The 27,278-nt window shown below is 40.4% G+C and overlaps 1 protein-coding gene across 8 annotated transcripts in view; it reads left to right on the top strand.

Moving 5' to 3' along the window:
• Positions 1-27,278, top strand: part of CHD1L (chromodomain helicase DNA binding protein 1 like) — a 155,488-nt gene that overhangs the window by 101,957 nt on the left and 26,253 nt on the right. For 3 of the 8 annotated variants that reach the window (XM_046007886.1, XM_046007895.1, XM_046007878.1), the window contains exons 2-12: positions 4,661-4,773; positions 7,604-7,710; positions 8,248-8,362; positions 9,364-9,395; positions 13,291-13,372; positions 16,841-17,003; positions 18,993-19,148; positions 20,540-20,632; positions 22,338-22,434; positions 24,309-24,382; positions 25,772-25,882. In XM_046007886.1, coding sequence (XP_045863842.1) covers positions 4,661-4,773; positions 7,604-7,710; positions 8,248-8,362; positions 9,364-9,395; positions 13,291-13,372; positions 16,841-17,003; positions 18,993-19,148; positions 20,540-20,632; positions 22,338-22,434; positions 24,309-24,382; positions 25,772-25,882 — 1,143 coding nt within the window. Of the gene's footprint in view, positions 1-4,660; positions 4,774-7,603; positions 7,711-8,247; positions 8,363-9,363; positions 9,396-13,290; positions 13,373-16,840; positions 17,004-18,992; positions 19,149-20,539; positions 20,633-22,337; positions 22,435-24,308; positions 24,383-25,771; positions 25,883-27,278 lie in introns of those variants that run through there. The other 5 variants (XM_046007903.1, XM_046007918.1, XM_046007912.1 and 2 more) reach the window with 5 other exon arrangements.

Genomic DNA, 27,278 nt, shown 5'->3' with positions numbered 1-27,278 from the left:
TTTCTGTTGTTGGTTTTTTTGGTTTTGTTTTGTTTCTTGTTTGTTTTTCAGTTCAGTTATTGTATTCTTTGGTTCTTTGAATTCTGTGTGGAACTTATATTTTCAGTCTCTTTTTGAAGTTCTCATGTAGTTCATTCATTCTTCTCTCAAATTAGATGAGCGTCTTTATGACGGTTACTTTGCACTCTTCATCAGGTAAATCATTTAACTCAATTTCTTTGAAGTTTTTTCCTAAGGGTTTATCTGTTCTTTTGCTTAGAACATATTCGTTTTTTCCCTTGTTGTACTTATTTCTCCTGTCGGATTCTATGCATAAGATGAAACAGACACTTCTCCCAGTCTTGAAGGGATGGTTTTTGTGTAGAACATAAAGTAGGTGAGAAAACTTCCATTTAACCCTGTTAAGCTGTTGGTTGTCCTTCAGATCTTTGTGATTTTCCAGAGAGCCTATTTTATTTTATTTTTATTTATTTTTTAAGATTTTATTTATTTATTTGACAGAGCGAGCGAGCCAGCAAAGTAGGCAGAGAGGCAGGCAGAGGGAGAGAGAAAAGTAGGTTTCCTGCTGAGGAGAGAGCCCAGTACAAGGCTTGACCCTGGGATCATAACCTGAGCCAAAGGCAGATGGTAACTGACTGAGCCACCCAGATGCCCCAGCCTATTTTACTTATAATAGCTCCCAATAGTTTAGGATGTGCCAAGACCAGTCAGTTTCACAAAGGAGAGGATCTCAGTCAGCAGTTCCATTCAGACTGATTAGAAGCCAGACCCTCAGAAGCTTTTAAAGGATACAAATATATACAGTCCTGGGGTACCTGAGTGGCTCATTCATTTAAGCATCTGAATTCAGCTCAGGGCATGATCTTAGAGTCCTGGGATTGAGCACCACAACAGGCTCTGTGCTCAGCGGGGAGTCTGGTTGTCCCTCTGCTCCTCCCCCCACTTGTGTGTGCATGTGGGCGCGTGTGCTCTCTCTTTCTTTCAAATAAATAAAATCTTTTAAAAAAAGAATGCAAATATATACAGTCCTGTTGGACTACAAGCAGAAGCCCCACTGCCCTCAGAGGCAGGTAATTGTAAGGTGTCCTTGGGGCAGCAGTGACAAAATTGGGGCTACAGACAAGTATATAAGCACTTTTCTGATAGATTCTGGTGGGCCGTAGCAAGTAGGCAGAGAGAGAGTGCCTGTCTTGTCATTCTGGCTGGCACCCTCCAGCCTATGTTCCCTGAGAGTACTTTAGTAGCCTCTAGATCCTACCAAAGGTGAAGTCTGCCCCAAGGCTGAAGTTCTAGGGTTAGCAAGTAGGAATTTGTTTCAGCTTGCTGTCCGTTAGTGCTTTGGGGGTGGCAGCATGTCATTGTTGTAGTCCTAATGGCCCAGGAACGCAAGCCCCCCCCAGCCACCAGAGCCAGGCAATCACAGGAAATCCTTTGAGTGGCAGTCATAAAAATCAGTGCCCAGACTTAAAAAACTGGACACCAGACATGTGTAAGAACTCCTCTGGAGAGATGCTGGCACTGTGGAGTGTGGCAGAGGGGGAGTGTGAAAATAGTGTTGCCTTCCAAAGTCTCAGGAAAAGTTTACAGCCAGCCTTAGATGTGTGTCTGTTTAGAAGCCACCCCTCAGTCTACAGAAATGATAAGCTAATAGGCCTTTTTCCTAAAACATTGAGCCCTTGGGCCTGTTGCCTCTTGCTGTCCCCTGGGGGTGGTGGCTGTTTAAGAATTCTTTCTTCATTGGTTAGAGTCCTGTAAATCCGTGACTTTAAGCCTGGCTGGCCACTGAGCCAGGCAATATAGAGGTGTGTCTGAGCAGCAGCTGCAGAAATCAGGGCTCACCAGAAAAGGATATAATCTTCTTTCTGTAAGATACTGGTGAATTGGAGTGAGGCTGAGGGAAACCACCACCTATTCCCTGAGAGCAACTCTGTAGGCCCCTATAAGTGTGCCAAACCAGAAGCCCATCACTCAGGCCAAAGCTGACAAATAGGTCTTTCACAGAAAAAGTGGGGGTGTGTTTTTATCTGTTATCTGTTTAGTGCCTTGGGGGTGGTAGTCTTCCAAGAACAGAATCTCCAGTTGTTACTGTCCAGTGGGACACAGCAACAAAGCCCTTCTAGCCTCCAGAGCCAGTCAGTCACTCAAGGAGCATCCTCTAGGTAGCAGTTGTAGAAACCAGGTCACCAGAGGTAAAAACTGGGGCACCAGATGTGTGTAGAAGCTCGCTTCCCTCTGGGAGATACTGGTGTTCTTGAGTATGCAGAGGGATAATGTAAAGATGGCACCATTGAAGAAAGAAAAAAAAAGAGAAGGGGAGAAAAAGGAAAAAAAAAAGTGCAATTTATTGAGAGCAATAAAGATTACATTTGTTTATTTGAGAGCGAGAGCACGAGCAAGGGGAAGGAAAGGGAGAAAGCAGACTTCCCGCCGAGCAGGGAGCCTGAGGAGGATCTCGGTTCCACGACCCTGACCCTGAGATCACGACCCAAGCGGAAGCCAGACGCTGTACCCACTGAGCCACCCAGGTGCCCCGGGCGGGTTTTTCTCGGCCTCTCCTGGGTCCCTTGACCTTAGTCCAAAGTGCACAGGCCGTGAGCTCCCCTGCACGGCACAAGTCTTCCTTGCAGCCATAAAAGCGCCAGTCTTTTTCCACTCTCCTGACCTGCTGTGCCCTGTTAAAAAAAAAAAAAAAAAAAAAAAAAAAGCCTTTAGGAAGGCAGAGAGAGTGAGCAAGATGGTACCGACAAGCCTCCATCCTTGGAGTACCCCAGCAGACTCCTGCCCCTCAAACGATGCACTACAATTAGGAAGTAAGTCTTTTTCACATTAAGTCTGAGCGCTTTCAGAGGGCTGCTTTTGGCCTGGGCCATGGGTTGGGTAAGTCTTTGTGCAGGTCCTTTGAGAGTTGTTCCTCAGTTTACCACAGCCTTGTGGGTCTTGTGGATGCCATTTCCGTTGGTCTTCAAAGCCAGATGTTTGGGGGGCTCCTCTCAGGTGCGGTGTTTTTTTTTTTTTTAAGATTTATTTTTCTATTTGAGGGAGAGTGCAAGCTTGTGAGTGGATGTTGGTTGGGGGGGGGCAGAGGGAGAAGGAGAGAAGCAGACTTCCCGCTGAATAGGGAGCTCAATGTAGGGCTGGATCTCATGACTCTACATCACAGTCCGAGTTGAAATCAAGAGTTGACCACTTAGCTGATTGAGTCACCCAGGCACTCCACTCTCAGGTGCTGGTCTTAAGAGTTAGGTGCCCAGTGTGGGGTACGGACCCTTCACCCTCTTGTGATTGTAGGTCATATCATTGGGGGTGGGATTATGGCAAGATTGTGTCTTGACCTTTCCTGTCCTCCGCAGTGTTGTTTCCCTCTCTTTTGCCTAAGGTGAGGAGGTCGCTCTGCCAGTTTTTAAGGCTTTTTTCCTCCCTCTATCCCCCAACCCAGTTTTTAAGTTTTTTCCAGAGGAAATTATTCCATAGATAGGTGTAGATTGGTTTATCTGTGGGAGGAAGTGTGTTTGGGATCTTCCTACATTGCCATATTTTTTAAAACTTTATTTTGTTTACTTTCAATTTATTTGAACATAGTTGGACACATAATGTTACATTAGTTTCCGATGGATTCAACTTCTCTTTATGTTATGGTCCTTGCGAATGTAGCTACCATCTGGCACCACTTAACACTATTAAAATATCATGGGCCATATTCCTATGCTGTCCATAACTGGAAGCTTGTATCTCCCACTTTACTTCACCCATTTTGCCCATCCCCTCAGCACCACCCTTACACTTGAACTAGAGCCTCAGTTATCTGAATTTTCTAACCTATGAATGGGGATCATACCTAGTACATGAGATTGTGGTTAAGTATCAAATGAAACAATTTATGTAGAGCGTGTTTGCTGCTCTTCCTGGTATTTAGGAAGTGCTTAATAAAAATAACTTGTTCATTTTTTTAATGTTCTACAATTGTTATATACCATCTAGTTTCTTTTTAAAGGTCATAAGTTCAAACCAGAAAGTTATATTTTTGTTAAAGTATGTTTGGGTCTTCCCTTTCCACCAGATATGGTTATTCTCTGAAATTGGATTTTTTTTTCCCCGAGGGAGAGAGAAAAGAGACAGCAGAAGCTCCATGTGAATTTCAGATGTTTTCTGTTATTCTTGTGCACGGTTCAACTTCTCTATGCACCATTATTTCAGTTCTTAACAGTGCTGCTCCTCTATTGAAACATAAATAATTTAATCTAATCCTATCTTGATTTTTTTTTTTTTATCCTTTACCATGGATGGTGGACTTAAATGGTTGCAGTCAAGCAGTTGCATTGTGCTTATGTTGCATTAGTAATGCCTCATTCCTAGAATGGACACTGACATGGGAGCCAGGCAGTATAGAGGCCAACTCCTCAGGTTGATTTTCTCATCTGTCAAGTGAATCCTGTGATGTGGACAGGCAGTTTTAGGGCTTCAAATATAATGGTGACTGAGTCTGCTCAAAAAGTCATTTGGGAAGAAAAAAACAGTTATTTGGAAGTTGGTACATATTTACATTTCTATAACTTCCTATCAAGGGATATAGCTGTGGTGTTCTTCTAGTGGAAGTCTTAGAAGATAGCTTATGTGTGCTGAAATGGCTGCTTTTCAGACTTGCTTTATTTTTTATTTCTAGGGATTCATCTACGCTCTTATCAGCTGGAAGGAGTCAACTGGCTTGCCCAGTGCTTCCATGGTCAGAATGGCTGCATCCTGGGAGATGAGATGGGCCTGGGTAAGACCTGCCAGGTAGGTTACTGTGGAGTGAACACTGTTCACCTCTGCTGAAATACTTCCTCACAACTCATCACTATCTTCAGCTGTTAGCTACTAGTATGGGTTTTTATGCTAAGAGGTGGAATGCCTGAACCTTTGTTAAGAGATTATGACTTTGAAATTGATTTTCCTAGTTATGGGGATGGTTTTGAACTGGGTCATTTGACATGGGATTGTAATTAATGGTCAGGGTTTTTCTCTATGTTAATATATCTGTGTCATGTGCCCCCCACCCTCCAGATCAAATGGACGCTGCCCTCTTTAGCAGTACTTCTACTTAGTTAACTGGATCTATTTACCTCTCTTCCTCAGTGGGTGGTAGGGTTACTTCTCATTTATGTGCCTTGCTAGAGAAGTGCAGAGGAAGAATCCTCTCTTCCAAAATGCCTTGGACATCTAGTGGGAGCACCCAGTCTAGAGACCTGGAGAATCAGGTGTGGTCTCCTTGGGCATTGAGATTGATTATTCTTATAGGAGGATCACCAGTACAGCCCTGTATTGTCAGATGTCAGTGGTGGGCTTGGCTCGATTCAAAGTCTAGACACAGATACCCCCTGGGTTAGTCACACAAGGTTTACTCATCTATAGGATACTAAAGAAAGTCACTGTAGTCAAAATATACAGCAGAGCCCACTTGATCAGAAACCATGGACATATAAGTTACCTCATACCAAAAAGGTTTTTTACCAGTAAACACACAGAATGAGTGAAGGTCTCATTGATCCCCTTGGAAGCTCGACTGCCCCCTGCAAGTCTGACCTCACATACATAAACATCCAGTTGGAGCAGTTCTGCACATAGTGCTACAGGTTCTATCTGACCACGTGTTGGAGACTACTTTAAGCCAGGTGTTCCTCATTGATCCTGGGGTTATTCAGAATACAAAATGACCTCTGAGTATGGTACCCTCAAGGACCTCATTTATCATCTTCAGGTTTCTTAGGCAGATAAATTGGGTTCTAGAATATTCCTGAACTGAGAACTATGGAACTGGAACAAATGTAAGTTTTCTGGATGTCTCTGGGAGAGCCAGGCTAAGAGACACTGAGATCATGTACAGAGCCCTCAGTGTAGTCTCCTTTGCTCTGCACATTGGAATCCTGCTGATTTCATTCAGAGCCAGCAAATTCCACTTGTCCTTTGCCTTTCTCCAGAGTGTTCATGTAGTTCTACTTTAAGTGACTTGGAACTATTATACCTCCAAATTCATGTTACTAAGGTTTTGTTTAGGATTTTTGTATCTGTGTTCATGAAAGATACTTGTCTGTCATTTCCTTTACTTATAATGCCCTTGGTTTTAGTTTTTGGTAAAGATGGATTCATAGCATGAGTTGAGAAGTTTTTGTCCCCTTTGGTTTTCTGAAAGAATTTGTGTAAAATTGGCATTGTTTCTTCTGTAAATGTTTGGTAGAATTCACTAGTGAATCTGAATTAATTTTGTAGATATATGTGGTTTGTGGTAACTGAAGATAAATGTTCTTTCAAATAGTATCCTCAGCAAAAGCTAAGTAGAATGATCTTATTCCAGTAAGTACTTACTGGGCAATTGCTCTGGTATGGTCTGGGCTGGGATATGGTGAGTAGTTAAAAAGGAAATTATTTAGAAAAAAGAAATGATTTCCATTATAAAATTAATAAAATAAGTAATCTCAGTTAAGAAGTAACTGCCACCTTCTAGCCACAGCACTCTAATCATAAACTGTGAATAGCAGTGTATTTTAAATGGTTGACATTATAGTACACATATAATTTGTATCTTACTTATCTAACTTTGTAATTGTAATTATCCATTTTTTAATATCCTTCACAGTCATCTTCTGCTGACTAAGATTCCCTCAAGAGAATTCATCATAATTTAAATATTATGCAGATGAGGGATGGCCCGTTGTCCCCTCTTTGTGTGCTGTATTAACCTCAGTGTAAACATCCTGTGGGCATGCAACTTTTTTCAGGATCTTGGATTGTATCTTTAGGATAGATTTTCTTAACATGGTTCAGCATTTGGGGATGGGTGTTCCTCAAACATTTTGTTTTATAAAAGAGTGCTATTTTCTCTGTATATCACAGCAACCTTTTAGAGAAAGTTTCCTAGTCAAAAGTACATACAGCCATGTCCTAAAATACGCTTGTTTGGCTTTACAAAAATTTTTGTTTTATGTGCCTATTTATGGTTACAAGGTGTTATTTATTGTTTATTTTCTTCACTAGAATGTATGCTTCAGGAGAGCTGGGAGTTTTGTCTTTTTTGTTCAGTGATATACTTGAACTGAGAATAGTGCTTAGCAAATAGAAGGTGCTCTATAAATGTAGGCAGAAGGAAAAAAAAATTAGGGAAATGAGGGAGGAAATTAGGAAGGAAAACATCCTCCTTCAGGAGAGTGTGGCAAGCAGCGGAGACCACCACATGGTAGGTCATCTTTATTCCCATCTTGGATGTTCTTACCAAACTCTGTTTTCAGAGTTTTCTTGATCTTGTGCATTGTTTTCATTTATTTCTGTTATCTTTCTGATTTTTTTCCCCTTTGTATCACAGGGCTCAATTACATAAATACTGAAAACCACTGCTTGTTAACTATTGATGTAACTAAGTACCATAGATTTCCTTGGCAATTATGTTTAGGCTTACATGATTTCACTTTAGGAGTGGATAACTCCTGGTGTGTGGAGAATTGTGTATATATATATATTTTTTGTACACTAAGTCTTCTGTACGAGTTTGTGTTCCCTCCAAGGTCATGGGAACTTTGTGGTTGTTTCTCATGTGGAAATGTGATAGAAACTGCCTTCTTTTTGTGTGTTCCAGACTATTGCTCTCTTCATTTACTTGGCAGGAAGATTAAATGATGAAGGACCATTTCTGATTCTTTGCCCCTTGTCTGTTTTGAACAACTGGAGAGAAGAGATGGAGAGGTACAGAGCAGATATAGCTGCAATTTTGCTTTTTACATTAAGATTTTTTTTCTGGGTGATATGTGAAAGATGATAAAACAACATATTGTCCCAATCAGTGATTGTATTTCCTCCAGAAAACTGACCTGAGACAATAGAGGTAGAGAAAGAATCTGTTGGGGGGGAAGGTGCAGTGGATGTTATTGTTTGGCAATTTGAAGATCAGTAATCAGTAAATTTTGCTGAACTAAAGGGGAAACCATCTTTTTCACAGTGACATTGGTAGTAACCAACATGGAAAAATTAGCTTTCTCTTTAGAATTAGTATAGTGCCCTTGTAGATATTCATCCAACCCTTCTGCCTTTTCACACAGGAACTTACCTGTAGTTTTACCTTTACTCTAGATAAGAATCCAGAGTCTCAGGACTCTTTCTGATTGCAGGACATCATGAAGTCTGCACGTCCTTATTCCTTCTATGAAATGTACTTTTCCAAATATATACACCTTTCCCTTAGGCTCTGTGTTGGTGTTCATCTACCTCTTTTCTTGGATTCAGATTTGCTCCAGGTCTTTCCTGTATAACATATGCAGGTGACAAGGAGGAGAGAGCCCATCTACAGCAAGACCTAAAGCAAGAGTCCCATTTTCATGTGCTGCTAACTACCTATGAGGTATCCATTTATTTCTCTATAGCAAGAACTCATCCTGGGACTGTAGAAGTTGTAGAAGCCACTGGAATTAAATTTAACTTTTTTTTGAGAGCATACATTTTTCTGGAAGAAAAGTTTACTTCCATTAGATTCTTAGACAGGGACCATGACCAAAGGAAGTGAAGGACCATTGTACTCCAAATTAGTTGGTTATCTCTCCCTCTTTCTTGGTTGCATCAAGGGTGAAGGTTCCCCAGGGAGGTGTCACTTGGCTGGTGAATAGGAGGAGGAGGCAGGTAGGTAGGAGAAAGGGTTTTGTGGACTGAGGCATTGTCTGTTACTGTAAGATGGGAGTGGAGGACACTAAGTTCTAGTTTCATTTTAAGTTCCTGTTCTTTTTTTTTTTTTTCTTTAAAGATTTTATTTATTTACTTGACAGACAGAGATCACAAGTAGGCAGAGAGAGAGAGACAGGAAGAAGGCTCCCCGCGGAGGAGGGAGCCCTATGCAGAGCTCAATCCCAGGACCCTGAGATCATGACCTGAGCCTAAGGCAGAGGCTTAAGTTCCTATTCTTTTTTTTTTTTTTTTTTTTTTTTTAAGATTTTTATTTATTTATTTGACAGAGAGAGATCACAAATAGGCAGAGAGAGAGAGAGGAAGGAAGCAGGCTCCCCACTGAGCAGAGAGCCTGACATGGGCTCGTTCTCAGGACCCTGGGATCATGACCTGAGTCGAAGGCAGAGGCTTTAACCCACTGAGCCACCCAGGCGCCCCATTAAGTTCCTATTCTTTAAGCGAAGACTGGGTGACTGTAAGCAAGACCTTGCACTTACTTGTGCCTGTGTTTTGTTTTTTCTTTGCGATAGTGCTACATAAAATTAGGTTCAGAACTTTTTTTTACTTAGTGAATGAATGAGACTTAACTCTCTTAAACTATAGGATTTAGCTAATAAGAAACTAGTTTATAATATCAGTTATGTTAGTACTAGTTACAGTGTGTCTTTTTTCTTAATTTTTCAGATTTGCTTGAAAGATTCATCATTTCTAAAATCGTGAGTATGTCACACTGCTTCAGAAACTGTTGAATATATCATGAGAGTCATGTCTTGTCTTTACATTTTAGTACTTTGTCTCTTTCATTGTATGTCTGGTACATCTCCCTGGTATGTCTTCTGTGAGTCTTATAGACAGGTGGCACAGCAGGAGTCCTGCACTATAGCCCATTCTCATTAGCTGTGTGTCCTTGGGTTACTTAACCTTAGTGAACCTCAGGGTCTTCATCTGTGAAATGAGGATAATTAAATCTCGCTCTGGGTGGCTGTTGTGAGGATTAAACAAGATGTACATGGTGGGTGGTTAATAAACACTAGATTCTTTTCATTGCAAATGGCATAGATACCTTTCAGGACTGCTGTTTGGAGATTCTACAGTAATATAGAGGTGAATTATTCGAGCCTTTTCCTAGACGTATCCTAAAGTAGCAGTCAGTGCTGTACATACAATTCACTTTTTAGAAAGGGAGTTTTGTTTTTTTTTAGAAAGGGAGTTTTAAATACACTTAAGTAGTCAGCTTTCAGGCTTTCATATCAGCTCATGAGGGATAGGAAACTTAGATTTAATTCTTCATACCACCTGATATTAGGGGTGACATGTTACAATATAGGGTCAGACTATGGGTTACAACATAAATTAAACATTAGCCAGACTTTAGGTACATAAGAAAAGATGTGTTGACAGGATTTCATTCTTCATATAATTCATAGTTACGATGTGGTTAAGTGGGGATTTGCATCTTTAATACTCAGAAACTTCTGTTTTCAAAGCACTTTACCAGTAATTTACATGTTATTTCTCATCCAGGTTCTTCTGAGTTGGATGTCTGTTTTCATCTTATTGGGAGACACTAACTGCCTAGTCATAGGTTTTGCAACTCTCCATTCCTGTATTTTGGTTCACTTAAGTTTCATTTAAGTGAGCACGTTATCTTATTCTTTTTAAGAAAATATGCTTTCCCTCTTTTTTTATTTTTAATATCCAACTTAATACTTGTTGAAGATCTTTTCTTTTTGGAAAATCACTGTTTTGAGAGTTATGAGCAGTGCCAGGAAAGTAAGCTACAGAGCTCCTTAAGAGGACGTATACTCCAGTAGAGGGAGAGGCAATATTTAGATATCCATAATACAAGGCAGGATGTGGGAAGTCTCAGAAGCCTAGAAGATTAGGATATACTTGTTTCTGGGTATTTAAATTATCCTAAGTAATCTTCATGAAAACCCTAGTAGGCAGGTATTATTATTGTCGGTATTGTAGATGAGGAAAGTAGGAGGTTAAGTAACCCAGCCAAGGCTACATTGATAGTAATGGCAAAGCAGATATCCAAATGCAGCACTCAGTGCTGTGGAGACTTTTTAAGAGAGCTTCTCAGTAAATAAATAAATAAACAAACAAACAGACATCTGATACTGATTCCAGAAAAAATAAAGCAAACCCCATGAACAGCTTCTTAAATTATCTAAGTGCCCTGGAATTTCACATTATTCGTCAGAAATAATATCTTTTTATATTAAATCATCCATCTTGAATTCATCCCATGTGAATTTAAGAACCTAAATAATAAGAGGCCATTCATAATATTGGCTAAAGTATGAACCCCAGGGACACAGATTTATTCTTTTGATATACTTGACAAGGTTATTTTGTATATTACTGTATCACACACTGAGAAGAGCCAGAGAGTGTAATGTAATATCTGCCGTAAAGAGGTTTAGTGGAGAATTAAAATGGTATACATACCAATGAAAAATACGAAATTTTTTTTTGATAATAGACCTATGAAATCTTCCAGTCAAAAGGATTAGAAATTCCCTCATCCCACTCTCCATTCAGTGCTGGAATTCACTCCCCGTCTTCCCCTCCAGGGAGCATCCTTTAGTGTACTTTGATGTTCTTTGATGAGTGATTTGACCTCCTTTCTTCCACTGAGCCTAAATTCATCGCCCTGTAGGCTGCTTCACTGAATAAGCTTTTATTGCATGCTTGCTCTATGTAAGACTTTAATACCCGGTTCTTCACAAGGAGATAGGACCTAAATTGTTTTGAATGATGATTTTAACAGGCCAGGTGCTATTTTATGGCTACTTTGCCACCTTATCTCATGACCACTCTCCAACACCAGTTGGACACTACTCCTCATAATGCTTAAATGCGTCTCCTCCAAGTGCTACCCAGTAGGAATGATCCCAGTTCCTACTCTCTTGGGACCCCCAGTTTTCCCCCCAGCTGCATCGCTCTCACTAGGTAGATGGTGCTAGGTTTCTATTTCTCCACCCGTTTTCTGGATTTTCTCAGAAGAAGAGGGCTTCTTTCTTGTAAGGCCAACATCTGCTGTAGATCTTTCTCAAATTTTTTTTTAAATATTTTATTTATTTGACGGAGAGAAATCACAACTAGGCAGAGAGGCAGGCACAGAGAAAGGAGGAAGCAGGCTCCCTGGGGAGCAGAGAGCCCGATGCGGAGCTCGATCCCAGGACCCCGGGGTCATGACCCGAGCTGAAGGCAGAAGTTTTAACCCACTGAGCCACCCAGGCACCCCGATCTTTATCAATTTTTGAGTGATTTTTATTTCCCTCCCACTATCTTTCCAGTGTTCTGTCTTACTTGTATATACATTTTGTTTTTTAAGTATAAGAACAATGTAATAAGCACCTAGGTGGCTCAGTTGGTTAAGTGTCTGACTTCAGCTCAGGTCCTAGGATTAAGCCCCACCTCTGGCTCCCTGCTCAGTGGGGAGTTTGCTTCTCCCACTTTTTCCTTCCCCCTTGTGCTCTCTCTTTCAAATAAATAATCTTAAAAAAAGCAATGAGATTACACAATGTTTGCAAACAAAATAAAAATTTAAAGACCTTGTAACTTTCACTTTGCTATCTCTCACATGGTTTCTCATTTGTGAGAAGATACATAATATTTATATGTTTTTTTAGTTATCATAGGCCTTTTTATTATAAGATGATCATAGTATTTAAAATACTGAATAATATGTCATGTATAATTGGACTTATTTTCAACTTTTTGTTATTTTAAATCAGCTTGGAACATATTCATACGTACATATTTTTCCTTATTTTGAAATTTTTTTTGTGCTCTAGCAGCAACCATCGATGACTTCCATAGTATATCCAATGGATATATCTTCCTGAATGTCTGTAACATTTGATCTTACTCACTGCTTTCCCATTTTTAAATCTAAAATACTTTTTAAGCTACTGTGACATCATTTTCTCTTGATTTTTCTTCTGAGTTTAAATCTCAGTTCTACCTTATTCTAGCTTTATGACCTTGATCAAGTCACCTAACCTTTCTGAGCTTTAGTCTCCTTGTTGGTAAGATGAGCAGAACAATGTCTACTTGCCATATTCTTTTGATTAAATAACAGACATAAAGCCCCAACCAAGCATAGGGTCTAGTACATAGTCATAAATGTTTCCTTTTGCTTTTTGTCTCTAGCTCCTTCCTTTCTGGCTTTATGCACAGACCTTTTCCATCTTGGAAAACAAATTCCCTTAGTACCTTGTCCAGGTGTTGTCTTATATAAAATGGCAGGCTTTCAGATAAGAAGGTAATTTGAGAGTTGCCTGGGTTACATCCGACTGTTGATTTTGGTTCAGGCCATGATCTCAGAGTCGCGGGATCAAGCTCTGTGTGGTGCTCCATGCTCAGTGGAGAGTCTTCTTAAGATTCTTTCTCTCTGCCCCCTCCGCCCATTCATGCACACGCTCTCTCTCAAATAAATAAATCTTAAAAAAGAAAGACAATTTGAGTTTGTCTCTAATAGAATGGGCTTAATATTAATCTTTCCAATATTAGTGCTAGTTGTCTGGTAAGACTTTTTGGCTATGAGATATATGCTTGGGTTACACAAAACTGAAAGCTTGGATTTTTCTCTCACAGCTTTCCATGGAGTGTTCTTGTTGTGGACGAAGCTCACAGGTTGAAAAACCAAAGCTCCTTGCTGCATAAGACACTTTCAGAGGTAAACTCACAGGATAGTCTTTAGTTTTTGTACAACTTTTAAAAAAATACTATCTTGGGCCTGTATAGAGTTAGTTAAATTGAAACATTTTTTTTTTTTTAGTCAAATTTCTGTAGGGCCAAATAAACATTTTGTGAGTGACAGAGGTGGTACTTAATATGGCCTAACTTCTTCCTCTTATCTTTTATGTAGGAGATAACATTTACTGAAATCTGGGCATCAAATAATAAGATACTACTTCAATAAAATATATTTTTGGAAATGTTTCAATTCTTTTGATCTTCTTCAGAGGGGTAATTAAAAATAATCTGTTAAAACTCTTCTGTCTGCAGTAGCAGATACATCTGACATATTTTACCATTTCCCCATTTACCTTTTTTCAAGATTTGATAATTCAGGGGAGCCTGGGTGGTCAGTGGGTTAAGCCTCTGCTTTCAGCTCAAGTCATGATCCCCAGGGTCCTGAGATCAAGCCCGGCATTGGGCGGTCTGCTCTGTAGGAAGCCTGCTTCCCTCTCTCTCTCTGCCTGCCTCTCTGCCTACTTGTGCTCTCTCTCTCTGTCAAATAAATAAATAAAGTTAAAAAAAAAAGATTTGATAATTCACATGGAGTAATGAAGAGACCCACCCCATTGCATGCCATTGACTGTTAGCTCTAGTCTCTCTTGTCTTTGTCATACTTTTAAGTGTGATACCCTTGATCTCATTCCCTTCTCTTGATCTCTGGCACCATTCTGGCACAATGAGAAATGAGAAATGTCAGTGTAGCCCTAGATTTGCCCTCTTTTCTGAGGAGCCAAGGGAACAGCTTGTGAGTAAGAAGTGCCCTTCTCCTTGCTGATCTTTAAATGAGACCATGTATGCAAATTCCTGTGGCCATCACTGAGGTTTGCTCCCTGTCATATAACATGTCCTATCACAAATGAGTTAATAAAGTTAGAGGTGATTTGGAGGAAAATCTTAGGTCGGAATTCTGTTTACTGGCTAAAAGTTAGGAGTTTTTAGCACCGTAATGCAGATATGGCCACTGTTATTAGTCCAGTCTCAAAGATTGCTATCCCCTGGTGGGCCCTCTCTGCTCTATGATGTCTTTTGCCTTCTTTTAGGGACTCTTTAATAGTATCTTTTTCCCAAGAGATTGTCATATTCTGGCACATAACCCTATAAGAGACTGCTTCATAAACTACCATGCCAGTTTACTAATGCATGATGGGAGAAGAGAACCAGGTGTAGTAAAGGAACCCCGGGGTTTGGAGTGGAGAACCGAAGTTCTGTTGCCAGTCCCAGAGTCTTTCCTTGTTATTCATAAGGAAACTAAGTTTTAGAGGGATTATGTGAGGAATTTCTCTGTCATCTAAGCATGATATGAGGTTTGAATTGCAGACAACTTGTTGGTTGGGAAGAAATGTATTTATTGATGGGACTGAGAGGTGGGGAGAAGGGTGGTGCCTTTTCCCCCCTTTACAATATTGTTTTCAGCTTGTTTGTAAGAGCTGGCAGCAATTTATAGTGAAACATAGGGAGTTTGTTGTACAATTTATGCTATACCTTATTTACATTTACAAAGTACTTTCACAAAGTAAGAACAGTACCTTGACAAAGTAAGGCTCTCATGAAAAATTATGTAGAAGAATATTTAGCAACATGGGATATGTTTGCAAAGTATCTTACACAAAAAGAAGTTTTAAAAATTCTGTATACAGGTGCGCCTGGGTGGCTCAGTTGGTTGAGCTTCTGTCTTTGGCTCAGGTCATGATCTCAGGGTCCTGGGATCAAGCCCGTGTAGGGCTCCCTGCTCAGAGGGAAGCCTGCTTCTCCCTCTCCGTTTGCCTGCTGCTCTGCCTACTTATGCTCCCTCTCTGTCAAATAAATGAATAAAATCTTCCAAAAAAAAAAAATACTGTATACAAAGAGATTGTCTCTGGATTTTTTTTCACTCAGTTATAAGTTTTGATACTAAGTGGACACTACTGTGAATAAATATATTGGCTCATATGACAGTGTAAGTTGACTATAGTGACCAACAATCCTGATTATCTTTTTAACTTCATATTTTTTGGTCACCCCAGCTCTTTGCTTGAGGAACACATTGTAAAGAGGTCAGTTGGTTGTTGAAAGCATTTATTTCTGACCAGTTCCCATACTTAAATTCTATGAAAACATTGCCCAGCAGCAGAGCAGGCATGAGTGGGTGGACATTGATGAAACAATTTAAAAAGAAAGCAAAAAAAGGAGATTGCAAAAAAAAAATAGTAATGTAACATTTTCAAATCAGTTTTATTTGTGCCATTCCATCTGTTAGCTTTTCTGATATTAATCAGTATCTTCTTATGACCTCTCCCAAATCAAAATGTAGAAACAAGAATAAAAATAAAAATCATCAGTAATCTTATCCCTGTGCATACATTAACATTTGGTATATCTGCTGCTATATCCTTTGCTGTGCATGTGAACACCCAAACACATAAATATGCATAAATATTATTTTAGAAACTAAAATATACTGTATTTTTATATTTAAAATAACGTGTGTGGGGCACCTGGGTGGCTCAGTGGGTTAAAGCCTCTGCCTTCGGCTCAGGTCATGATCCCAGGGTCCTGGGATCGAGTCCCGCATTGGGCTCCCTCCTTGGCGGGGAGCGTGCTTCTTCCTCTCTCTCTGCCTGCCTCTCTGCCTACTTGTGATCTGTCTGTCAAATAAATAAATAAAAATCTTAAAAAAAAAAATAAGGTGTGTGTATGTACATATGGGTATATATGTATCAATGTATCATACTGAAATATTAAATAACTGAAATTTTAAAATAACATATACAGGATATGGCTCTCTGCTTTTGCTGCATTATTTAACTCAAATGGTGTAAGTTTTTATTAATGTTGGTTTAGAGGTTGTCCTTTGCTTAACTTAATACCTATTATTGTCTTTCCTAACCTTTTATTTCATTAATCTTGTATTCTTCTTACCTGTTGCTCAAAATTTAAAGAATTTCTTTCATTTTGGGCTGTATAAGGCCCAGAAACATCTAGAAGTCTTGATCTTCTTGCTTCTTGCTTGTAGTGGTGGGGCTGATGCTGTAGCTTTTTCAAACTGCTTGAGTATGTACCATGTGCCTCTGGTGCCTCAGTAGACTCATCCATGTGGGTAATAAAATACAGCTTGAATCCCCACTAAGATTGAATAATGATAGCCATATCAAATGCTCATGTAGTACTTCAGAATTCACAGTGATTTTACTTACCTCCTTGTAACAGTATCTCCTTGACAGAATTATTGTCACCTTCTTACAACTGAAGAGGTATTATTTCCTATATCAGATCTCTAGTATACAGCTTGAACTAGTCTTCTGGTTTCATGTCCTCATGGTCATCCCATTAAATTACGCCTCTCTCTGTAGAGGTAAAGGTTGTAATGGGGAACTTGGTCTTCTTGGTTCATGGATTTTTTACTTTATTCATTTATGTATTTGAGTTCTCAGTAGTCTTCAGTCTCCTGTTGACCGGAACTCCCATCCAGAACAGCCTCCAAGAGCTCTACTCTCTTCTCAGCTTTGTGGAGCCTGATCTCTTTCCCAAGGAGCAGGTGGGAGATTTTGTTCAGCATTACCAGGATATTGAGAAGGAGTCTGTGTCAGGCAAGTTCCCTTCCTAGAAATCATGCCAAAAAGTCTGGGCCTAGAACCTGCCCTGGTACATAATAGATATGGAGTTATAGTTAGAAAAGAAAGAGAATTGATGACTGGAGGACACCTCCTAGGGAGATAAAGAGCCACACAAAACTGAGGTGGTGCTAAATCCCTCAGGTTGTTCCCAGTTGTTTGCTATTCGTGATTCTTATTTGTTACATGATTCTACAGGAGGGCTGTATTTTGGGAAGAAGTAGAAAGTGTCTGCTTCTCCCCCCCTCAACACATAAGTTCTTTACTTTTGTAATTTGTTAACTTTCTGTGCTATTTCCTGAGGCAGAAACCACTCCTCAGCACTCCATAGCACTGGGGTTTCTGTTAACAGTGCATCAAAACCAAGAGTCTGGGATAAGTGGGTGGTGGAAGCGAAGGAGGGGAGCCATCCTCATTTATACAGCTGCCAGTTGCAGTCTTCTTCCTCTTGTACCTTTGCCCCACTGCCTTGTTGAATTCCTTGTCTATCCCTGTATTGTTATCCCAGGATGATTGTGCTAAATAAGTGCTAGGCATGCCGACTAGTGGGGATATGTGTACTAGGTGAGTATGAATTGGAAGAGCTTCTCACAGCAGAAATGCCCATACCACAAGCTGGAGATTACCTGGGGAACCTCCTCCAATTGCCTCCATGTTTAGGGTTGCCAGATAAAATATTTGACCCCCAGTCAAATATTACATGGGACATACTCCTATTACAAAATTATTTTGTTGTTTATGTGGAATTTATATTTCACTGCATTCTTGTATTTTTATTTGCTGTACCTGGCAACCCAGTACGCAATGGAATTCTAGTTCAGGCAAGTTTTTGAAGTTCATGATGCCTGGGGAAGGAACAAAGATATTGAACTGAAAAGAACTGGGTCTGAATAATAGCAACATTGGTGTCCAGCTGTGTAACTTTGAATAAGGTGTGCTTAACTTAGCTATAAAAATGGGGACAATTTGGGCGCCTAGGTGGCTTGGTTGGGCAACTGAAGTTGTGATCCTGGAGTTCCGGGATCGAGTCCCACATTGGGCTCCCAGCTCCATGGGTAGTCTGCTTCTCCCTCTGACCTTCTCCCCTCTCATATTCTCTCTCTCAAATAAATAAATAATCTTGAAGAAATGGGGACAATATTATTTGTCCCTCTACTTCTGAGCTCTTATGGTGGTAAATCAGATTAAGTGCAGAAGTATCCTGGGAACAGTAAAACTTCATGCAGATGAGAAATTATTAATAAAAATTAAGTTCTTTTTTATTTTTTTAGATTTTATGTATGTGTTTGAGAGAGAGAGAGCATGAGAGGGGAGAGGTCAGAGGGAGAAGCTGACTCCTGCCAAGCAGGGAGCCTGATGTGGGACTTAATCCCAGGACTCCAGGATCATGACCTGAGCCGAAGGCAGTTGCTTAAACAACTGAGCTACCCAGGTGCCCCTAAAAATTAAGTTCTTTTAGTGTTCCTAGTTCTTAAGTTGACAGCCAGTAACAATTTCAGGAGGAGTTGGGAAAAATAACCCAATGAAGGAAGAAATACGGTTGGCCCTTCAACCAGGGGTTAGGGATGTTGACGGCCCCACACAGTCGAAAATCTGCTGTAACTTTTGATTTCCCAAACTTAACTACTGATAGCCTACCTCTAACTGGATGCTTTAATGGTAATGTAAACAACGACCACATATTTGGTGTGTTATATGTGTTAGACTGTATTCTTAACAGTCAAGTGACCCAGAGGAAAGAAAATGCTAAGAAAATCCTAAGGAAGCAAAATATACTTATAGTAGTACTGTATTTATTGTATTTATTGGGAAAAAAATCTGCATTTAAGTCAACCTGTGCAGTCCAAACCTATGTTCAAGGTTCACCTGTACTATGAAAAATCACCATACTGGTCTAGCATGTGGAACTGGCATGAAAATTTCATCCTGCTCTTCTTGTGTTGTTGTTGTTTTTCCCTTACACAGCAATGGAACTACACAAACTCTTGCAGCCATTTCTGTTGAGGCGGGTGAAAGCTGAGGTAGCTACAGAGCTTCCCAAGAAGACAGAGGTAGTGCTGTACCATGGCATGTCAGCACTGCAGAAAAGATACTACAAGGCCATTTTGATGAAAGACCTAGGTAATCAGAGGGTACTTGACTGTTTAGAAACTAAACAAGGAGGGGATTTTATTATTATCCCAGAATGATTGTTCAAAATAAATGCTAGGGGGGCGCCTGGGTGGCTCAGTGGCTTAAGCCGCTGCCTTCGGCTCAGGTCATGATCTCAGGGTCCTGGGATCGAGCCCCGCATCGGGCTCTCTGCTCCGCAGGGAGCCTGCTCCCTCCTCTCTCTCTGCCTGCCTCTCTGCCTACTTGTGATCTCTATCTGTCAAATAAATAAATAAAATCTTTAAAAAAAAAAAATGCTAGGCATGCCTACTAGTGGGTATACATGTACTAGGTGAGTAAATATTTTATTATCATACTTGTTTTGTATAGTAATACGGATGGAATTTTGTATTCTGAATAATGTTCAGATCAGCTGCAGTGAAACCGTGTGGGGTGTCTTTACAGTAAAACAGACTTCATTGGTTGTTGCACTTGTGAAATTTCCTTTTCTCCTCCCCACCCGGTACCAGTTGTCTTTACTGGAAGTTAGTTAAGCAAACATTTCTAGGTATGCCGGTCATGCCTTTCATCTTTCCACCCTATCAGATATTTAACACATTGCAAAGCTTTTTTGTTGGATCAGATTTCACTGAGAGGAATTGGGAGTGGGAACAGAGAGAGCAGTAGAACAGTCTGTCACTCTGTGTTATTTTATCCCTTGGCTCCACAACAGTAGTTAAAGAAAGGACTTTAGAATTGTGTAAAATAACAACATGCTCCCGAGTTCATTTTATAGTTAGGCTTCCTTAAAACAAAGTGATAGTTAAGAAAATTTTGTGTGAACAAGCTGTTAATTCTTCTTTTTCTTTTTTAAGATTTTATTTATTTATTTGACAGAGATCACAAGTAGGCAGAGAGGCAGGCAGAGAGAGAGGGGGGAGCAGGCTCCCCGCCAAGCAGAGAACCTAATGCAGGGTCCAATTTCAGGACCCTGAGACCATGACCCAAGCTGAAGGCAGAGGCCTGACCCACTGAGCCTCCCAGGTGCCTCTATGCTGTTAATTCTTTTTTTTTTTTTTTAAGATTTTATTTATTTATTTGACAGAGATCTCAAGTAGGCAGAGAGGCAGGCAGAGAGAAAGGAGGAAGCAGGCTCCCCACTGAGCAGAGAGCCTGATGAACGGCTCGATCCCAGGACCCCGGGACCATGACCTGAGCCGAAGGCAGAGGCTTTAACCCACTGAGCCACCCAGGTGCCCCTATGCTGTTAATTCTTAATACAATTCAGTGAAATTTAGGAGATTATTACAGGTTTAAGAGATCTATTACTGAATAAATAAGGTTAACTTAGCGGTTTTGTTTTGTTTTTTTGTTTTTGTTCTACTAGTAATCCATATCTCTCTGTCTGTTGCTGTTTTCAGATGCATTTGAAAATGAGATGGCAAAGAAAGTTAAACTTCAGAATGTCTTGTCCCAGCTTCGAAAGTGTGTGGATCACCCTTATCTGTTTGATGGTGAGACAAATGCCCTTTTTTCCTCACATTGCTTTTCATGAACATTTCTGTGGCCACATCATTCTTGAAAAGAATTGCCTGTATTTACTGTCTAGTTTTTCCCCCATTTTCTTTTGTTACTTTTATGTTGATGTAATCTAACATATTGTTCATAGTCAACTTTTTTCAGTTGTCCCCTTAGTGTCTCTTATGGCTTTGATTTTCTTCTCTCTTTAAATTCAAAATCGAGTCATAGATCTGAATTATATTTGTCTCTTTATTCTCCTATAATCCAGAAACATTACTCGGGGGTTTTTATTTGTTTTTGTTTTTTGCCTTTGTTGATCTTACCTGAAATTATAGTTTTGAAGAATCTCAGGGCTGCTTGTTTTATGGGTTGTTTCATAATCTGGCTTTAGGGATCATTTCTTCATGATTAGATATCTCATTGTCTTTTTTTTTTTCCCCCTAAAGATTTTATTTATTTATGACTGAGAGAGAGAGTGAGAGAGGGAACACAGCAGGGGGAGCTGGAGAGGGAGAATGGGGTCGATGTGGGGCTTAATCATAGTATGCTGGGATCATGACCTGAGTCGAAGGCAGACACTTAACGACTGAGCCACCCACGCGCCCTTGTCCTTTTTCTTTTTTTTTTACAGTGGGCTCCACACTCAGCCAGCTGTGGAGCCCAGTGCAGGGCTTGAACTCATGACCCTCACATCAAGACCTGAGCTGAGATTGAGTCAGATGCTCAACCAACTGAGCCATCCAGGTGCCCCTAGATGTCCCATTGTCTTAAACCCACTCCATTGTTAGCCTTTCATTACCACCCTTGAACTTTGCAGGTTTATCAGGGATCTCCCAGTGGTTGTCAGTTCGCATTTTAATTAATCTCTCAAAACCTTTGACACCATTGATAACTTCTTTCTTGAAACACTTTCTTCCTTTGCCTTCTAGAACAGCGCTTTCTCTTGCTTCTCCATTTCCCTGCCTCTGCTCCTTCTCATCCTTCTTTGCTGCTTTCCCTCCATTTTAGAGTTGTCTGTAAATTTCCCTCTAAGTTCTGCTTTAGCTACATACCAAATGAGGGCTTTTTTGATTCACTCTGATGGGTAGCTTTTGGGACACTTCTAGGACTTCTGTGGCCGTGGGGGCACTAGAATGGATAGGATCAATGTGGAGGGTTTGCTGAAGTCATTTTAAGGGAGTATTTGTAAGTAGCACTATGAATTGTTTTAAATGTCACAGAATCTTAATCAGGTACATTTCAGAATCTTTTTTTAAGGCAGGGGGCATTGGGAACGTGTGGATTTTGAAAGAAGCCCTCTGGGTTATTCTGACTGCCACCCCCCTGCCATCTTGAGAATTACTAGTTAATACAACTAAGCATTATTTCTTGATTTGTTTTCTTGAGTGAGTCTCAAATTTTCAATTCTCTGGCTTTTAGCATGTCCTTGTGCCTCCTTTTTGTAAAGAGTGGGCTTGTTCCTTGGGTGGGCATTTATTAGGCATGTTGGGAGTGTTAGGCTCTCTGATTATTGTTAAGCAGGACCAAGATTATCATACAAATAATTATAAAATGTCTCAAAGAGAGATGAGACTAGGGCCCATTATCAGTTAGGAGGAGCTTGGCCTCTTGCTGTAGCCTCACCATCAGCTTCTGTACTTAAGGAGTCTGTCCTGGTCAGGGGACACATTATTGGGAATAGGTTCCCTTTTTTTTCAGGTGTGGAACCAGAGCCTTTTGAAATTGGAGACCACCTGATTGAGGCCAGTGGGAAACTTCATCTATTGGATAAGCTGCTGGCATTCCTGTATTTCAGGTAGGTGGTTAGTTTACATTTTCTCCTCTGAGCTGATAATTTTTTAAACCAGATGATTCACTGATTTCTTTCTTTTTTTCTTTAAGATTTTATTTATTTATTTGAGAGAGAGATAGTGAGGGAAAGAACATGAGTGGGGAGCAGGGAGAGGGAGAAGCAGGTTTCTCCCTGAGCAGGGGGCTCAATGTGGGGCTCGATCCCAGGACCCCGGGATCATGACCTGAGCCAGGCAGATGCTTAACCCACTGAGCCAGTCAGGTGCCCGAATTCACTGATTTCTTGAGACTAATTCCAGTTTTCCTTTTTTAAAGACCCTGATTTGGGTTCTACCTTCTCTGCAACTACACCCACACCCCATCCCACCCCACCTTATCCCCTCCATAATCATCCTTCCCTTTCCTGAATTCCTACAGCACCTAGGATCCTACTCCAGCATTTGGCAGTGCACTCTCTTAATCTGCTCTCTGTTTAATTGATGTGTAGGAATCTCATTACTACATCTGTATTGTTTAGTTCCCCCAAAACAGAGATAACATCAAGCATTTCTTTTTTAATTGCCTGCTATACCTTACACTGAATTGGCACCTAAGGAGGGCTTAGTAAATATGCACCTTTGTTAACCTGTAGGGTTTGGTTCAAAGAGAACTTGCAGAACTCTTACTCAGAAACAAGGGTTGGGTAGCAGAAGACCAAGTCATTCCTGGAACCTTTAAAGGTTTAGCTAAGTGTTCAGTGGCTTGATATCCAGCCTCTATCTCATGGTCTCCAGAGGGACAAAGAAGTCTAGAAAAAGCCCAGCTTCCTAAGGGTTTCAAAGTTGTCCCTTCACCGCAACTGTGTCAAGTGAGCCTGAACTAACCGTAAGACCTGAGATTTGGCAAAACTACCCAACATTAGGAATGTGCAAGCCAAATAATTGCATGTCTTAATGTATTTTATTGGCTTTGATATATCTAGTATAAGTGTGTTAGAGGAGGTGGAGGACCTGTAAACATCTTTCCAGCCTTTTAATTTCATAGGTGATGAAACAGGCCCAGAGTGGTCCTGTGGCCTCTCTAAAGTCACGCAGACAGCAGATGACAGAGATGGGATTAGAATTGAGGTCCTCAACTTCAGCGCCTTTTCCATATGTTTGGGGCTAGAGTCTTGAAGGAGTTCTTCATAATTGTTCCTTTACACACATCACAAGCTCAGATTAAATTAGTTTTCCTAATGAGACTCCTGTTTTTACAGTGTTGTATTTCTTTCTTTGTGAAAACTTAAAATAATACCTTGTAGCAGGGGACTGTAGGCTTATCTTTATTCTTGACTTAATTCATTTTGTCTCCTCCTTTCCCTTCTTCTCCCTATACATTAGTTTTTTTAATGTATCATATATGGGATATGAGATACAGCTATAGATGAGAGGATGGTAATTTTACACCCTCAACTAGAGAATGGCCATAGATGGCTGACCACAAGTTCTTCAGGATTTCCAGTTGGGTTTTGTGCATTTGAATTTTGCACTTTATTCTTCACGTACCTTTATTTATTTTGCTGTTAAAATGGAAGTGTATATTTCTTTCCATTAGTAAATTGACATTTCAGAAAGAGGTTATCCTGGGGCTTTCTATACCCCGTGGTGTATTGACATATGCTTCTGGGAATATCTGTAGTTTGAGAACTTAGGCTCTGCAGAATATGGCTACATGTGGTTATTTATGTGGAACATTTAGCATTTCTGAGGGAAGTTTCTGTAAGTGATTATGGTATCTATATTTCTGCTTCAGAATTTCATTTATTTATAAATTTGTATTCTTTGGTAAGTTTCCCCTGAGGGAAACTCACCTTAAATACTTAGGGTTGGCAGACTTTCCTTTTCTCTTTCTTGCCAGGGGCCATCGAGTTTTACTTTTCTCCCAGATGACCCAGATGTTGGATATTCTCCAAGACTACATGGACTATAGAGGTGACATTCCTTGGCCACTACGTTGCTTAAGCCATTTTTAGACTTAACAGTCTAATAGGTCCATGAAGGGTAATCCGGGGGTGGGGAGGCGTGGAGTGGAGATGTTACAGAGGAAAACAGTCAAAGAACATTATTTTGGATCGAAGAAAGATTGGAAGTAAAGTAAGGAGAGAGGTGTTTTACACAAGGACTGACAGCTGGGTAAAGACACATGGGCAGAAATAAACATACATTCCATTGGCAATGTGATTTAAAACTATGGGCACTGGAAAAAAAATCTGAGTTGCAGAACTATTGAGTGTTTTTGAAAATGTTTGCAAAAAAAAAGCTTTCGGTGTCCTGTAACATTCAGTTCAGCAGTTGAGCACTTACTCAGGATGAGTAGAAAAAGATGAGATTATAAAGATCCCATTTATCAACCAAGGAAAAGGAATATTTTTTCTATATGAACAATAGGGAATGTAAGTTATTACCTGGGGATTCTGTTTAATATATAGTAAAAAGTGTGTGGGATGCTGGGAAAAGGCTGTAACACTGACTGATCTTGAAATCAGTGGTGAGGGAGTATCAGCTTCAGACCTTACTGTTTAAAACCTGAATTCAGAGTAGATCTCTCAGAGCCACTTGATGCCCCCTAAGTACTACAGTACAGTACGTGGTCCACTGGACAGTTGCAGAAAATGCCATTTGCATGTTGAGGGATCCCCAGATTCACAAACAGGGCTGGAGCATGTAATTCCCCTTCCTGACAGGGGTCTGTGCTGATGGGTGGAGAACCTGAAGCTTCATTGAAAGGCAGCTGCTGGGCCACTGGGCAGGCTCACTCATGAACTCCTAAGTGCTTGTCTTCCTCCTTGCATAAGTAAGAATTCTGTTGCAGCAGAATTGGAAACTATGCATAGCATGGTTCAGGGTTGGGAAAGTTAGAATTGATTTTTAACCCCACAAACACCAAATACATCGACTGCATGTATTTAAAAAACCCAGAGAGGTATATTATGTTGAGTTCTTTTGTAAAACAAATGTCGCCTAATTTTAGATTTTTACCGTGGGATTTGCTGAAAGTAGGGGCATACCTGTATACAAAAAAGGACAAAATTAGCATTGGGTTTTTTTTTTTTTTTTCTTAAAGATTTTATTTATTTACAGAGAGAAATCACAAGAGAGGCAGGCAGAGAGAGAGGAAGGGAAGCAGGCTCTCCGCTGAGCAGAGAGCCCGATGCGGGACTCGATCCCAGGACCCTGAGACCATGACCTGAGCCTAAGGCAGCGGCTTAACCCACTGAGCCACCCAGGCGCCCCAGCATTTGGTTTTGAGCTGACAGTGTTTTATTACCCAAAGAATATGTGAAAAGGGTTTCTATTTCTGTTTTCTTTTTCTGTGTGAAGGGTACAGCTATGAGCGTGTGGATGGTTCTGTGAGAGGAGAGGAGAGACACCTGGCCATTAAGAACTTTGGACAGCAGCCTGTTTTTATTTTTCTCCTGAGTACCAGAGCAGGTAGGCCACAAAGGCATTGGTAAAAGCAGACAAATCAGGGAGAGATACAGTACTTTTACATCCGAAGCATTAGTATGTTTTCCCCTAATTCTCTGAAAGTTGAGATCATCAACAAGAAACATAAAAAAGGGAAATTGAGGGAGTTGCCATAAATTAATCAAAGTTTTGGACTCCTAACATGGGGTTCTTCAGAGAAATAAGGCTGGAACAAGAGGTTGTTGGAAAGTGATTTTAATTTGCTTTGACCACTGACCTGGGGTTGTCCCAGAAGTTGTCTGTAATTTCATGGACAGTTTCACTCCCATTCAGCAGAGAAAACACTCCTTCTCAGCTGTGAATTTGGGAAGTAAGATAACAGTCTGTTTGCTACTTATCCCTCCTCCATAAGTAGCTCTGGAATCGTGCTGTAAAAACTTAATAAAAATCCCTTTTTAAAAATTGTGATTATAATGAAATTGCCAGCTCTTTAGAATTATTTTTAACATTATCTTTATGAGGTAAGTCATAAATATTTTATGTGTTATTTATGTGCTATACCAGGAAAAGACTGCCTTTATAGACACTTTAGTCATTTGAAATTATTCTTATTTCCTGGAGCAAGCCCACCTTAAATTAGTTTTGAACTTACAGAATCTTAGTTTCATTATCTTATTTTTTTGTAGATCTAATCTTTTTTTTTTTTTTTTTTAAGATTTTTATTTATTTGGGAGAGAGTGAGCTAGAGAGAGAGCACTAGTGGGGCGGAGGGGCAGAAGGAAAGAGAGAGAAGCAGACTCCCCGCTGAGCAGGGAGATTATCCCAGGACCCTGAGATCATGACCTGACCCGAAGGCAGACACTTACTTGACTGAGCCACACAGGTGCCCTGTAGACCTAATTTTGATGCAATAGATGCAGGAACACTAAAGGGATTTGTGTCCTCTAGTAAGGAGAGATCAACATCTTTTTAAAGAGAAAGTTCCATCTTTGAAAGCATTTATGAAGTGTCTCGTACTGTAAGAGTACATAAAAGATGGGTTAGGTAGAATCCTTGACCATAAGGAGATTGGTTCATTTGCTTCCATTATTATAGACTGCACCCTGAATCAGCCATTTATCACGTTCTCTGTTGTCTCAGGGATGGTTTTAGGAGACACTGGAAGGATCAGAGCAAATGCATTTTCAATGTTGGAAAACTGCGCTATTTATTCATTACCGATTTCTTCATCTTCACGTTTAAAGAGTAGCATTATGTTTCAGCGGTCTAAAATGAGGAAGAGCCCCTTGGAGTACTCAGAATCAGTCAATACAGGGTAATCTTGGGATGCCTGGGGGATCCCAATGACTGGCTCAGTCGTTAAGCATCTGCCTTCAGCTCAGGTCATGATCCTAAGGTCCTGGGATCGAGCCCTGCATCG

The sequence above is a fragment of the Meles meles genome, chromosome 1, assembly GCF_922984935.1.
Source record: "Meles meles chromosome 1, mMelMel3.1 paternal haplotype, whole genome shotgun sequence".
Classification (NCBI taxonomy): domain Eukaryota; kingdom Metazoa; phylum Chordata; class Mammalia; order Carnivora; family Mustelidae; genus Meles; species Meles meles.
Note: the sequence above shows the minus strand (reverse complement) of the source record. Positions and strands in the feature narration are given on the sequence as shown.